The following is a 15,287-nucleotide window of genomic DNA, read 5'->3' as shown; positions in this document are numbered from 1 at the left end:
TTTTATTATGTTGGATTTTTCTTTTCTTTTTAGTTTTTTAAGTAAATTATTTCAAAAATAATTTTTATGAATTATATGTGCAATATTTGTGGTTTACGCATTATTTAGTAGTAATTAGTATATAATCGGATTATGCAAAAAATGGTTCAATTTTGTACTAAATTATTGTGAAAAATTCTATTTTTATATTTATATTTTTATATGTAGTATCTAAACCATCACTGCACTTTCAAACACTTTAATTTTTTTCATTTTTGTCTTAAACTGATTTTCTACTTGAAACTTTTTTTGATTATCTAAAACAAACGAGATAGTTAAAATAAACGATTTAAATAAACCACTCTGCATTGTATATAACTGCTTATTACAAATTTATATTTCTTTCTTAAAAACATCTGTTTTCTTTATGTCAATGATTTCTCTCACTATTATGAGATTCTAATAAGTATTGATTGATATTATCACATAATTCCTATCTTATTAAGCAATATAGAAAAGAATATTCTTCTATCTAGTACAAGTCGTAGAAAGTTTTACAGAATTCTATTTTATTTAGTACAATCGTCTACTTTTAATTTCAAAACATAATTGAAAAACTTGGACGTGATGTATAAATTTTTCTAATTTTTTTCGATTTTTCTTCTGTTTTTATTTCTTGATATAGAGTTCATCTCTTGAGTAGCTTATAATATATTAAGATGTTAAAAATTATTCTTATGTTACGTCCAGACTCGGGAAAGGGTGAGTTAAAAAAAAGAGCGTAGTAACAGCCAGCTCTCGAAACCGTGTGAATCAGAATGTAGGTCTCAAGTCGAACGAATTATCAGGTTCAAAAACAAGTCAACGATAATGAATATCGCTATTACTTGTTATTTCGGACATTCGTTCGAACGGTTTTTGTTGGTAATGGAAATTAATTCTTATTACACGGGATAGGACCTGATGATCTTTCAACCGATAGAAGGATTAGAAATAATGGAGAAATTGATACATTTTTTTTAATATTACATAAATTTATTCATAGTTTTTGAAAATGGATTACATCTGATTATCGCTAAATTTGGTTACAAATATATGTATATATATGTATGAATTTAATTTTAATTATAATTGCTAATTGTGTGTGTGTGTGTGTGTGTGTGTGTGTGTGTGTGTGTGTGTGTGTGTGTGTGTGTGTGTGTGTGTGTGTGTTTTAATCGCGGGTGTTGCATTACTGCGCAATGACGTCAATCAGAATAAAGAAGGAGAGAGACTTTACTACTAAATTTTAAATTCTGATTGGAAGTTTAGAATGATCTTATTGAAATAAAAAAAAGAGAATGCACAAAGAAGTGTGTAAGTGTGTTAAAAAGTGGATTTAAATTCGTTAAAAATGCTATCCGTGTTTAGTGGGCAGTACGCTTCATCTGGCCGACGTTCTCGATTGGGTCGGGAAAAATCGCGACTTGAGTTTACTTTTAGGACTTGGTTGGATCTTAAAGCTTTGGAGAATTAGCAAGAAGGTGAGCGAGAGGGTGAGCCAATAGAGATTGAAGCTTTGGTTTGCTGACGCTGACTCTAATCGTGAGTTGAGTGACAAATTCGTAAACGTTATGATCAGAATTCAACAGAGTTGTTATTAGCGACCGCTAGTTAAGTCCTCAAGCATTTGCTGATTTAGTGTCTAAAATTATATGATTGTCCTCATTTTTCTGCGTATTATGTTTTTATTATTTTAAATACGCGATTTTAAAATATAGAGAGATTATATGATATATTTTATATAATATATTTTCCCAGAAATATTAGAATTTAGAAGAAGATGGACAACAATCGATTCAATCCATATATCAGGGTCGATGCTGAAGACGAAATCGTTATATCCGGTATTGCCGGACGATTTCCTAAGTCTGATAATATAAAAGAATTTCAGGACAATCTTTTCAATAAAATGGATCTTGGTTCGGACGACCATCAACGCTGGACTGACTGTAATAATAACTTTTTTTCAAAATTATCTTTGTGTTTTAGTAAAAAGATGCCTACATCTCGTAAAATGTATATCAATTGTTAAAAATTTGCAATATTTATATTTATTAATATATCTATAAGTGTAAGATATTAAATTCAAAAGAATTACATTTAAAGAATTAAGAATATCAAAATTTAAAAAATTTTTTAATTTTTTAGTACTTATAGACTATTAACAAAATAAAAAGTACGAAAGATTTAAAAGGGCCCAATACTTTTGACAATGACTGTATGTGTAATTATTGCAAATAAAAATATTATTACGAATTTAGAATACATATTATTCCCCAAATTATCGACAGTTTTTGAATCTTGATCATTTAACAATATGACAATATTATTTTTAATCCTGACAGATAACCATAAACTGCCTCCACGAATAGGAAAAATCAACAATATACAAAAATTCGACGCAGAATTCTTCGATATACCGGCCACAGAGGCTCATCTACTTGATCCCGGAAGTAGAATGTTACTTGAGCATACCTATAAAGCAATCATTGATGCTGGTGTAAATCCTACAGAATTACAAGGAACAAATACAAGCGTGGTTACTGCAATAAGTTTTTGTGATTCATACATAGATTTAATATACAAGCCTCAAGTACGTTTATATTGTTATATTGATTATTTAATAATTTAAGTAATAAAAATCGATAATAGAAACATGCGCTCTTGTATGCAAAATTGTATAATTAATAAATATTAATAAGTATTAATACAAAGATATTGCTGAATATAGATGAAAAATATTCTTTATAAATTTATTGAAAACTACGTTATACAAAGTGTATTGTAATTGTTAATAGATTACTGGATTACCCATTCTTGGATCCCATAAAGCCATGATGGCAAACAGAATTTCTTATTGGCTCGGTGTTACCGGACCATCGTGTAATATTGATTCTGCATGTTGCTCGAGTAGTAGCGCTATGGTGGAAGCTTACAGGATGATTCGATCTGGCATTTGCGAAGCGGCTATTGTTGCTAGTGTCAATTTGTGTTTAAATCCATTAGTAACTCATCAATTTTTTGCTTTAGGTACTCAAAAAGAAATATTATTTTGTATTGTTTTCTTGTCAAGATTATTGCATTCTCAAATGATATAAATATAATGATATTTATCGATACATTTTCACAATAATAGAATTTAATTAATATTTGTTTAATTATGTTCCGCTAAATGTAGTAGTCTTCGTTTTTTTAATGACAATTAATTTGCTTATACATATTTATTAATGTTTTTTTAATAATTAATTATATTTTATATTATATTAAATAAAAAACAAGAAATTAAAAATGTTATATTTTATATTTATTGAAGTAAATAAACTACTGAGCTTGTTTTAGGATCTCTATCTACTGATGGCATCTGTAGACCTTACGATAAAGAAAGCTCTGGTTACATGCGTAGTGATGCAGCTGTAGTAGTGTACCTACAAAAGACAAGAGATGCAAGAAGAATCTATGCGACTTTTGTATATGGTAAAAACAACTGCGATGGTTTTAAAGAAGAAGGAATTACTTATCCATCGGTTGACAAGCAAAAGATATTACTGAATGAATTTTACGAAGATTGTGGTATTTCGCCTCTTGAACTCTCTTACGTGGAAGCTCATGGAACTGGTACTCTAGTCGGCGATCCTGTGGAACTTCAAGCCATCGATGAAGCTTTATGCGCGAAAAGAGACTCTCCTTTATTAGTAGGTTCAGTGAAGTCAAACATGGGACACTCTGAATCCGTTAGCAATCTATGTCAAATTGCGAAGGTGAGTTTAAAACAAAATAAAATTAATGAAACTGTATAATCTAATGCTACATGTATAAACTTAGGCAAGTATTTTATTATTGTCATTTTGTGAGTGTCACGTGGTTATTATCTGTCATTGTTGAATATTCTTCTTATTATATAATATTATAAAACTTGTAAAATATTACATTATAAGAAGTGTATTTCTCAAAGGTTTTAATAGCGATGGAAACCGGTATAATCGCGCCTAATATAAATTTTAAACATCCACGAAAAGAACTGACTGCTATTATTGAAGGAAGAGTAAAAATAGTCACTGAACCGACAAAATGGAAGGGTGGTTACGTTGGCATAAATTCCTTCGGATTTGGCGGTGCTAATGGCCATTTATTACTGAAACCAAACCCAAAAATTAAAGTTAACAATAGAGCAGACTATAATTTACCTAGGCTTGTAGCTATATCTGGACGTACCGAAGAAGCAGTTAAAATTATATTAGATGACGTAAGTATACACACACACACACACACAAATTATAAATAATCTAATATTTCAATATTTCCTTTGTATATTAAATTGAAACTTCTTAGTTTAGAGCCAAAGAAAATATCGGTTCATGACGGTTCATATGACGGTTATTTCATTATGCGTGAGACTCGCATGAATATGTTTTATTTTTTATATATTTAAGAGTATTTCAATTTAAATACATTATCTTGTATATAAGCATAATCATGATGCTATCTATGTAAATATATTTTGTGCAAAATATAGAACGCGTCTTGTTTATGTGTTACTGTACTTACTTTAATGATAAAACGTCAACGAAATGCCAAAGAAAATTATGAAGTATCTTAAAGGTATTTAGATATTTTATCATCAAATGTATATAATAATTTTTGTATATAAAATAAGTCAAATATATAAGATACTTGATAATAGCTAAAGATTTTATATATTAATAATATTATTAAAAGACTTATAAATATTTAATTTAATTATAATAATGTGAGAAAACTTACAACACGAACTTATTTCAAAAATCTTCAAAAAACCTGTTTGTTATTTAAAAAAATAAACTTATCTAAATTATTGAATCATTCAATATTATTCTAATGTCTAATATATATACATATAATTCTTTGACATACGTATACACAACTATGTGCCACATATACGCTCTATGCATCAACACACATTAAAAGAAAAAAAAAAAATATATATATATATATATATATATATATATATATATATATTTATATATATATAATTTTTATTTTAATTAAAATTAAGAATAGTCTATTAAGATATAAAATAATTGTCGTATACTTACAATTACTAACGACATTTCGATAGGTAAAGAATCGTTCGATAGATGTAGAATATATCTCTTTGTTGCATCGTATTCATAGCGGTAACATAAGAGGTCATCCTTACAGAGGATATATAATTGCTGGATCTAAAATATCTAATAACGCTATGATTAAAATGAGACACAACGAATGCACGAATAGACCGATTTGCTTTATATTTTCCGGAATTGGAACTCAGTGTTTTAACATAGGTAAGTAAATTAAATATAATATTACAATATTATCTTCATATACTTATCTAATCGTATTCTTTTAAATTCTTGGTAGGTCGCACTTTAATGAAATTTACAGCATTTACTAAAACAATCCAGAAATGTGACACCGTTTTGAGACCTCACGGTGTATCTATCATGGATATTTTAATAAATAATGAAGAACATGTTCTCGACAACGTAATCAACTTATTCGTAGGCCTTATTGGATTACAGGTATAAACATATACATATATATATATATATATATATATATATATATATATATACTTCAATTTTTTATTTGTTATTTATATATATACATATGCAATATATAATTCTATGCCGAAAAAGTTAAATTTGCAGTAAGTTATAATATTATTTTATTCAAAAGAAAAAATATAAAAAGTTGGAAGAAATAAAAAATTATACAATATATTGCAGATCGGAATAGTTGATCTTTTAACAAGCATTGGTATCACTCCTGATATAATAATAGGTCATTCCATTGGCGAGTTGATTTGTGGTTATGCCGATGGATATTTGACGGCCGAAGAAGTAATCATGTTGGCATATTACGCCGGCTTAGCATTTCTTAAGTCAAAAATAATAGATGGTTTAATGGCTGAAATTAATCTGGATGTGAAAACTTTGAAGAACATATGCCCATCGGATATTGATATAGCTTGTTACAATAGTTTAAATAATTCTGTTGTGAGTGGACCAACAAACTCTGTGAGAGCATTCCTCGCTAAGCTACAGGTTTGGGAAAACTTTTAAACAACATTTATCATATTTATAATTATGTTAAATTAAATAAATGAGTATAAATAAAATAATACATAAAATATATATAAAATATATATTTAATAAAATAATAAATAGAATATATATTTATTTAGAATGGCAACATTTCTGTGAAAGAAATTTCCTGTGGACGTATACCTTTTCATAGTCGTTACGTCGAGTCTGCAAGAGTTAAACTTTTAAAATACTTCAATCAAATATTGCCACAAAAAGTGTCTCCAATCTCAAAATGGATAAATGTATCGAATGAATTTAATGGACGGTTTAACTCATCTCCAAAGTCATTGCTAGCAAAATATTATACAAACCTTCTGTTAGCCCCGGTTTTATTCTCAGAAACTATAAGTTTTATTCCAAACGATGCAGTGATAATTGAGATAGCGCCGTACGACATTCTACAATATATTCTTAATAATTCTTTAAAGACAACAGTGACAAATATCGCGTTATACAAATTCTCTGACAAACCGAATGATGAAATATTTTTACACGCAATTGGAAAACTTTATAATGCAGGATTACAACCACAGATCGCAAATTTATATCCAGAAGTTAAGTTTCCTGTAAGTCGTGGTACACCGATGATTTCTCATCTTATAAGGTAATTCTTTATGTTTATTATTAGTATAACGTAAGGTTTTTCAATTATATTTATTATGAGATGAGAAAAAAATGATGAATTTTAAAAAGCAGAAAGTTGCATTATTTTTAAACAGAATAAACATAGCTTAATGTTCTATAGATTAGTAAATTAACAACATATGTTTGGCACAGGTGGGATCATTCCGATAATTGGTATACATATCAATATACTAAACAAAGAAAATTTGATTGTGGGGAAGCAATTATTACTATTGATATAACAACGGAAGAATTTGCATATATGGCAGGGCATGTCATAAATGGAAAAAATTTATTCCCGGCTGTAGGATATCTTTTCCTTACATGGCAGATGATCGGCTGGTTAAAAAAGAAAAATTATCTTGATATACCGATTGTATTTGAAAATGTCAACTTTCTACGCTCAACAGTTCTGTCAAAACAAAGTCCAGTTGAGTTTACTTTCATGATCCAAAAAGGTAATTTATATAATAAAATTAATTTTGTAAACTAGATAGACAAAAAATGAATACTTTTTTAGATAAAATATAAATAAGCGAAATAATTCAGTAGAGAAAGATAAATTAAGAAAAGATACAATAATAAAATAATGAAAGTAATAGACTAAATGTAATAATAATTACTGAGCGGCAAAGAGAACAAATAAAAGCCATAGCAAATAGCATACAGTTTTAATTTTAATGAACTGCAGAGGCAATACTTTCATCGCATTTCCGCAGAATACTCGTTAACATTTTATAATATTTGCACTCATCGTATCCGTTAACACTCTTTCTATAACATTCTCTTTTAATCTTAATAGATTTTTTGCTGAGGATAGATAAAAAAATGTACGCTTTGTGAATGGTTTGTAGTATAACAAAATTTGTGTATCAATAACCACACCATTATTCGTTATTAGTTGCCATTATTAGTTATTATTGTATCCTCTTTGACGCTAAGGAAAAAAGTTAAATTGATACAAGAGTTTTTAAAAAATATTTTAAAATACATATGTATATTAAACTAAATTTATTTAAAAGTAAACTATAAACAATATGTATAAAAAATTGATATTGGTATTTATATAGGTAGTAGCAAATTCGAAATAATCGAAGGAGCCAGTGCTGTCGTTACTGGAACAGTGCGTATTCCAGTTAATGTTGAAGACGAGAAAATATGTACTACATTTATTCATCGAAACGACAATGATGAAGAGGAGATGAGTATGAAAGATATATATAAAGAATTGAAACTTCGTGGTTATCAATATTCTGGCGAATTTCGTGGACTAAAAAGCGCATCAATCATGGGAAAGAATGGTCATATCACCTGGACTGACAACTGGGTAACATTTATGGATAGCATGTTACAGATGATGATTTTAGGGCAGAATTCGAGAAGTCTCTTTGTACCAACAAATATTCGTAAAATGGTAATCGACCCAAAATCTCATATAGAACAAATTGAAAAATTTTCAAATGGAGAAAAACGTAAGTTTACAGTATTAGAAATACAATATTATGAACACAATATATTGTATTTAACCAAATATTATATTTCGAAAAATATGTTTTTAATATGCTATTGTATGTTCGATTGCAGAAGTTTTAGTACAAAATTATAAGCATTTAGATACTTTGATATCTGATGGAATAGAAATATATGGCGTCGTAACCACAGTTATATCTCGCCGAAAAAATGAACCCAAACCCATTCTTGAAGAGTACAAGTTTGTTGCACATCGAGATCTAAATGTGATGCCTTTGAAAGATGCAATAAGAATGTCGGTGCACATTGCGCTTGAGTGTTATAATATGATAAACGTAAAAATCATGGAATTTGTCGAGGATAGCGATCAAGTAATGACAGAGAGTTTAAGTTGTTTATTTGTAAATACAGTTCTAAATGATTATCCGCAAATTCAGTCTGATATAAAACTAGTTGCAACACACGGCCGATTCAAACATATCGCTTTGCCTGACAACGTTTCTACAACAGAATTTGATAAACTGACAGAAAATGAACATTATTTGATGATTATTGGCTTTGGAATTTTAACAAAAAATAAAAACGAATTATACGAACAATTATTGTCTGTCATAATGCCGAAGGGATTTCTTCTGACATTGGAAGAGTTGAATGTTATCTACGATTACTCATGTCTGGATAAATACGGGTTAAAAATAGTTTTGGAAAAACGTACCAATGATAAGACAATTATATTATTAAGAAAAATACAAAATATTACAAATAATCAGCAGATTGTGCGCGTAAACAATTATGAATTCTCATGGCTAAATAAGCTTCAATTCCTTATGAATAAGGAAAATAAGGCTACAAATACGAGGATTATAATCGTCGCAGAAGATTTTGAATGTGGACTAATCGGCCTTGTCAACTGTTTGCGAAAAGAACCAGGCGGTGAAATGATTCAAGGTGTATATATTCAAGATAAAGATGCGCCCCTTTTTTCTTTGCAAGAATCGTTGTACTTGAAACAGCTACAGCTGGATTTACCTATTAATATTATTCGTTCCGGCAGCATTTGGGGATCTTACAGACATTTTCCATTATCATTATTAGAGCCAAAATATGTTCAAAGTGCTTATGTTTCTCAAATGGTACGTTAAGAAAATTCGCTATTTAGGAAAAATTGAAATAATTATTTGTGATAATTCTATTTATAAATCAAACAATGATTTACATTAATATAAATTAAATAGTTTATTATTTTTATGTATTATAGATACAAGGTGATTTGAGCACTCTTTGTTGGGTGGAAGGCAGGATATCTTTCGTCAACAGTAATGAAGAAGATCTTATAAGAATAGTCTATGCGCCTATCAATTTTAAAGATATCATGACAGCTAGCGGTAAACTTGTTTCGACTTCCTTCGAATCTATCGCATTCGATCAAAATGATAGTTCTCTAATCGGAATAGAATTTGTTGGTTATAATAAAAATGGACAAAGAATAATGGGATTGTGTTCAAATAAGTAAGCTAATGATACAGACAAAATTTTAACTTTATATTTTTAGTCAATTTCTCGTAAAATTATAAAATAAATTTCTTATATTTAAATTACAAATATTTTTGATAAAATATAAAATTAAAAAATTGTTATATTTTATATTCCTGTACTTTATGTCTTTTTTCTTTCTTTTTTACTTGACTGTACATAATATAAGAAACAGAAAAAACTTTTTAACTCAATAAATAATACATTTTTTTAATGTAACAAGTAATACATTTATATAATTTTCTAAATCATTATTTTCAGAGGAATTGCAAATGTTTGCTTAGCTGATAAATATCTCAGTTGGATCATACCTGACGAGTGGACGATGGAAGACGCCGCGACGATTCCTAGCGTATATTGCACCTGCTATTACGCTTTGTATTTAAAAGGTAAAATGAAGAAAGGCGACAAAGTGTTAATTCATTCTGGTGCAGGGGGAGTAGGTCAAGCAGCAATTTATCTTGCAATTCACGAAGGTTGCGAAATATTTACAACGGTTGGGAGTGTCGAGAAACGACGCTTTATAAGAGAAACGTTTCCCTCTATTCCCGAGGATCATATCGGAAACTCTCGAGACACGAGTTTTGAACAAATGATTATCCAGAAGACGAGAGGTCGCGGAGTAGATATCGTATTGAATTCTTTAGCTGAAGAGAAACTGAAAGCATCCGTTCGTTGTTTAGCAAAGGGTGGTCGTTTCCTCGAAATCGGAAAATTTGATATGATTTCCAATAATCCTTTAGAATTATTCGTCTTTTCCAAAGGCATTAGTTTCCATGGTGTTTTATTAGACAAATTATTGTCTGCAAAATCAGGAAATAAAGCAATATTGAGCAATATTGTAAAGGAAGGATTAGAGAATGGCGCCATCAAACCGTTATGTAGAAAAATCTTCGAAAGAGATGAAATTGAAGCTGCCTTTAGATATATGGCTGCTGGAAACCATATTGGCAAGGTACGAACAATTTTCAATATACATAGAATGGAAAAAGTAATTAATTATAGTACTACATTTTTAAAATGCACAGAGTTTTTGTGTTCTTTTTTGTTATCTTTAATATTACAAAATTAAAATTACCTTTCAAATATTCAATAATATTTTTAATTTTAAATATTAAGTTAAACTAGAATTATAATTAAAATATAATTCTTTTAAGATATGTATGTGTGTATGTTTTTATTTTAAATTTTGAAAATAGACTTGATTTATAATTGTTAAATTAATCTCTCTTTCTCTCTTTCTCTCTTTCTTTCTTTCCCTCTCTTTCTCTTTTCTCTGTCTCTTTGTCTATATATTTAAAAATACTCTATAAACTTACAAGTTTTTTATTTATATTTTTTTCTTATTTAGCTTATTAGTAATATCCTTTAGTACATCTTTTTCTCTTTAACCTCTCCATCAATATTCTGTTAATATAATCATACAATTTATATATTTTACATAATAGTAAAATATTCCTAAATTCTTACTTTGATCTTTTTGTTTAAACGATAGTGCAGTTAATTCTTATTGTATTTATTTAAAAAATTAACTTTGAAAAATGCTTCTTTTTTTAAATTGTTTTTTACCGATTGTAAAATTTTATTACTCTTTTATTGTACATACAAGACATGCTTCATTTGACAGTTTATTCCTTTTTACAAATCTTTATCTATAATTTTTATTTATTACGAGCTTCTTGTTTTTTATGTCTTTTTCTCATTTTTTTTCTTTTTTTCTAATATTTTAAAATATATACAGGGTGTCTCATAACTTACGAGTCAACGCTCGTGAACGGATAGAGTACAGTGAACTGAACAAAAAAGTATTAGGTCATTTTGCGATTTTTGCAATAATTATTAAAATATTAATTAAAAACGCTTAGCGAACAATATTATACATACAAGATGTCCGGTAATAATCGCCCCACCTCTTTAGGATTGATAGAGCAGGTCAAACTGAACATAAAAGTCCTGTATCATTGCGATTATCGCAATAATTATTTAACTATTATTTAAAAACGCTCAGGATATGCTGAGCGCTATATGCAACGCGCGCTCATACGCTGAGCGTTTTTAATTAATATTTTAATAATTATTGCGAAAATCGCAAAATGACTTAATACTTTTTTGTTTAGTTCACTGTACTCTACCCACTCACGAACGTTGGCTTATTAGTTATGAAACACCCTGTATAACATTTTTTATAATTATAAAATATTATAATTGTTCAGTTTTCTAATTTGCTTATATATAATATTGTGTTAAATCCATATTATTTGTAGATAATAATAAAAATTCATAAAGAAGACGAATCCTTGGATGCGCCTATACTCGCACGTCCCCGATACTATTGCATGGAACACAAATGTTACATCGTTTTAGGTGGTCTAGGGGGTTTCGGACTAGAATTAATTGATTGGTTGATTCAACGTGGTGCAAAAAATCTAGTGATAACTTCGCGAAATGGGATAAAGAACGGTTATCAGCAATCAAGAGTAACGTTATGGCAATCTTACGGTGTAAATATACAAATCGTTACTACTGCTGATACCTCAAAGTACGAGGACTGTAAATTTCTATTAAAATTTGCCGAAGAACAAGGTCCAGTGGATGCTATATTCAACCTTGCAGTTGTAATACAAGATTGCATATTCAACAATCAGTCCCAACAAACATTCAAAGATTGCTTCGTGTCAAAGGCATGGACGACAAAAATAATGGATGAATTATCAAGAACAATTTGTCCCCAACTTCGACATTTTGTCGTTTTTTCTTCTATTTCATGCGGAAGAGGTAACCCAGGCCAAACAAATTACGGAATGGCAAATTCCGTAATGGAAAGAATTTGTGAGAGAAGAATGAAGGAAGGTTTACATGGTTTGGCTATACAATGGGGCGCTATAGGTGATGTTGGAGTTGTGGCAGATATGCAAGAAGACAACAAAGAACTTGTTATTGCAGGTACATTGCAACAAGGAATATTTTCTTGCTTAGATACATTAGAAGAACTCTTGCTACAAGATCGAACAATCATAAGTAGCATGATTGTTGCTGAAAAAAAAGGAAAATCTGGTCGAACAATAATTCTGCTCGAAGCGTTTGCTAACATTATGGGTGAGTTTATAAGCAACCATTATGTAAGAAATTTGTATAAAATAAATTATATATTTTTCTCAATAACAATGTTATTTAAAGTACATTACATTGAAATAACCAATTAAATAGAAGACATTGCAAAAACGTCAATTTTAATAATTGTTATATTGCGATTAGAGAGATTAAGTTCAGGTAACATCACATCTAAATGTTTAATTGTTTTTGTCTAATTTTTAAAATAGGATTCAAAAATTTAGACAAAATAATGTCAAACACATCGCTAACTGAGCTAGGCATGGATTCAATAATGACAATGGAAATTAAACAGATGTTGGAGAGAGAATTCGATATTTTATTAACAGCACAAGATATCAAGAATCTCACTTTTGCAAAACTTAGAGAATTGACAAATACAGACGAGCAAGAAAAGATGTATAACACCATTAAAGCTGATACAATAGATTCGGACAATTTACAATCATTGAATCAAAAACTTAGCAATTTAGATTTCACACCAGATATTTATGTCGAACTCGCTACGAAAAGGGAAGTTGCTGAAAATGAAATATTCTTTATACCAGGAATCGACGGTTCTGCCAGCGTGTATAAACGGATGGAATCGAAAATTAATTCTTCGGCCATATGTTTGCAACATGGTGCAGTTAATATGCCGGGTTTTACTCGCTCAATAATGAAATCAGCAGCATACCTATTGCCTGTACGGTTATAAGATGATTTGTTTAAAAGATTTATTTGAATTGTTGTAGATTTAATATAATAATATTTAATTATATACATTTGCATGTGCAGGCATGCCCCGTTTTTCTATATTCTGTCTCATATACAAGTATGTTTATGTTTATTTTTCTAGCATGTACTGAAGAGAATTCAACATCAAAAAGAGTTTTTAATTGTAGGTTATTCATTTGGATCTTTAATCGCCATTGAATTAGCAAGATTGTTAGAAGCTAAAAATTTCTCTGGACGTTTAATACTTATAGATGGAGCACCTGATCAAATAAAATATTGGTTTGAGAAATTTTTTCATTATACTTCAGAGCCAAAGTTACAAAATGACATCCTACTTTATTTAGCAAAATTGTATCTCGACTCTAACAATGAAATGGTTAGTTAATGAATGAAATAAAATTATGATTTTTATTATTAAAAAAGTGAAAGTTTTTAGATATAGTTAACACAAGAAAGGAATATAAAAAAATAAATCGTTACAATACCTATGTTTAAATGATAAAATAAATTAAATTTTTTATAATTTTATTTTATATAATCTAGATAATAAACGTTTGTAAAGTTTCTTTAACATTTCACTGAATAATAGAAAATAATAACAGTATATATATATATATATGAAGAATATTGCATATATATAAGGAAGCTATATTAATAAAAATTGGAATACAATATTTATTATTTAAACATATACCTGGATATTATAAATGTTAAATTATACAGTAATTTCAGGTGATAAATTATTGCTAATAATAATCAAAAGAAAAAAATAATTTGACTTGTATAGTTTGAGAATTCTGAAGAAGTAACTACTAGATAATAAAAATACAGACATATCCAATATTTCTATTAATATAACATTTCTATTAATATATATATATATATATATATATATATATATATATATATATAATTTATGTGTATATATAGTATATTGTTATCGTAATTTAAAATATAGACAGAGAGATTGTGATTCTATACAAATTATTTATTGTGTATAATACAATATTATTATTTCCAGCCAGTGTTAGAGTTGAATAATTGTAGTACGTGGGAGGAGAAAGTAGATCTACTTTCTGTTCACATTTCGAAGGAGATCAATATATCGGAGGAAACTGTTGAAAATCAGAAACTTTTATGGTCGACCATTTACGATCATATAATCGCCATACAAGATTATAATATAACATCATTGCCACGACTTAAGTCATCTATAATACTGTTAAAATCCACACTTTCGTTGACTTTTCCCGAAGAAGATTATGGTTTACATAAGGTAAATTTGATTAAAGCGTAACATCTTTTGTACTAGTATGCCATTTTGAAACAATATTTAAAAAAAAAATACTTTCAGATTACCGAAAGTGCAGTGCAAATTTATTACATCAAAGGTACTCATTTCACAATGATGCACGATGACAAAATAGCATCGTTTATTAACGAAGCATTGTAGATAAAAAATACGATAATAAATGATTAAAATATATATAAAATAAATATTATTGAAACGTAAAAATTGTATTAACTTTATAACTAATTTTTTATAATTAAGCCTTATAACTACGAAAAAATTATCAATTTTAGGGTCTATAATATTAATATATAATTAATAATTAATAATCTGAATTTCCATAATGGAAATATAGATGATTTACATCCAACACGATTGAGAGAGAAGATTTTTTTACACCCTTTACCCGCGTT

General features: G+C 28.5%; 1 protein-coding gene across 1 annotated transcript; it reads left to right on the top strand.

Annotated features, from left to right (window-relative positions):
• Positions 1-1,473: 1,473 nt before the first annotated feature.
• Positions 1,474-15,036, top strand: LOC140674028 (fatty acid synthase-like). The gene is made up of 20 exons (XM_072907341.1): positions 1,474-1,563; positions 1,780-1,970; positions 2,367-2,614; positions 2,820-3,051; positions 3,361-3,779; positions 3,974-4,264; positions 5,117-5,324; positions 5,401-5,561; positions 5,769-6,086; positions 6,227-6,732; positions 6,906-7,210; positions 7,823-8,224; positions 8,337-9,355; positions 9,481-9,731; positions 10,017-10,710; positions 12,020-12,851; positions 13,076-13,551; positions 13,705-13,959; positions 14,605-14,859; positions 14,938-15,036. Exons 2-20 carry the CDS (start codon positions 1,802-1,804, stop codon positions 15,034-15,036), a joined length of 7,140 nt encoding a protein of 2,379 aa, XP_072763442.1. The 5' UTR covers positions 1,474-1,563; positions 1,780-1,801.
• Positions 15,037-15,287: the final 251 nt, after the last annotated feature.

The sequence above is a fragment of the Anoplolepis gracilipes genome, chromosome 15 (genome assembly GCF_047496725.1).
Source record: "Anoplolepis gracilipes chromosome 15, ASM4749672v1, whole genome shotgun sequence".
Lineage (NCBI taxonomy): Eukaryota > Metazoa > Arthropoda > Insecta > Hymenoptera > Formicidae > Anoplolepis > Anoplolepis gracilipes.
Note: the sequence above shows the minus strand (reverse complement) of the source record. Positions and strands in the feature narration are given on the sequence as shown.

Coding starts and splice junctions, on each gene's coding strand:
- LOC140674028 (XM_072907341.1), top strand. CDS start 1,802: ATGGACAACAATCGATTCAATCCATATATCAGGGTCGATGCTGAAGAC. Junction 1,971..2,366: donor CCATCAACGCTGGACTGACT/GTAATAATAACT, acceptor TAATCCTGACAG/ATAACCATAAACTGCCTCCA. Junction 2,615..2,819: donor ATTTAATATACAAGCCTCAA/GTACGTTTATAT, acceptor AATTGTTAATAG/ATTACTGGATTACCCATTCT.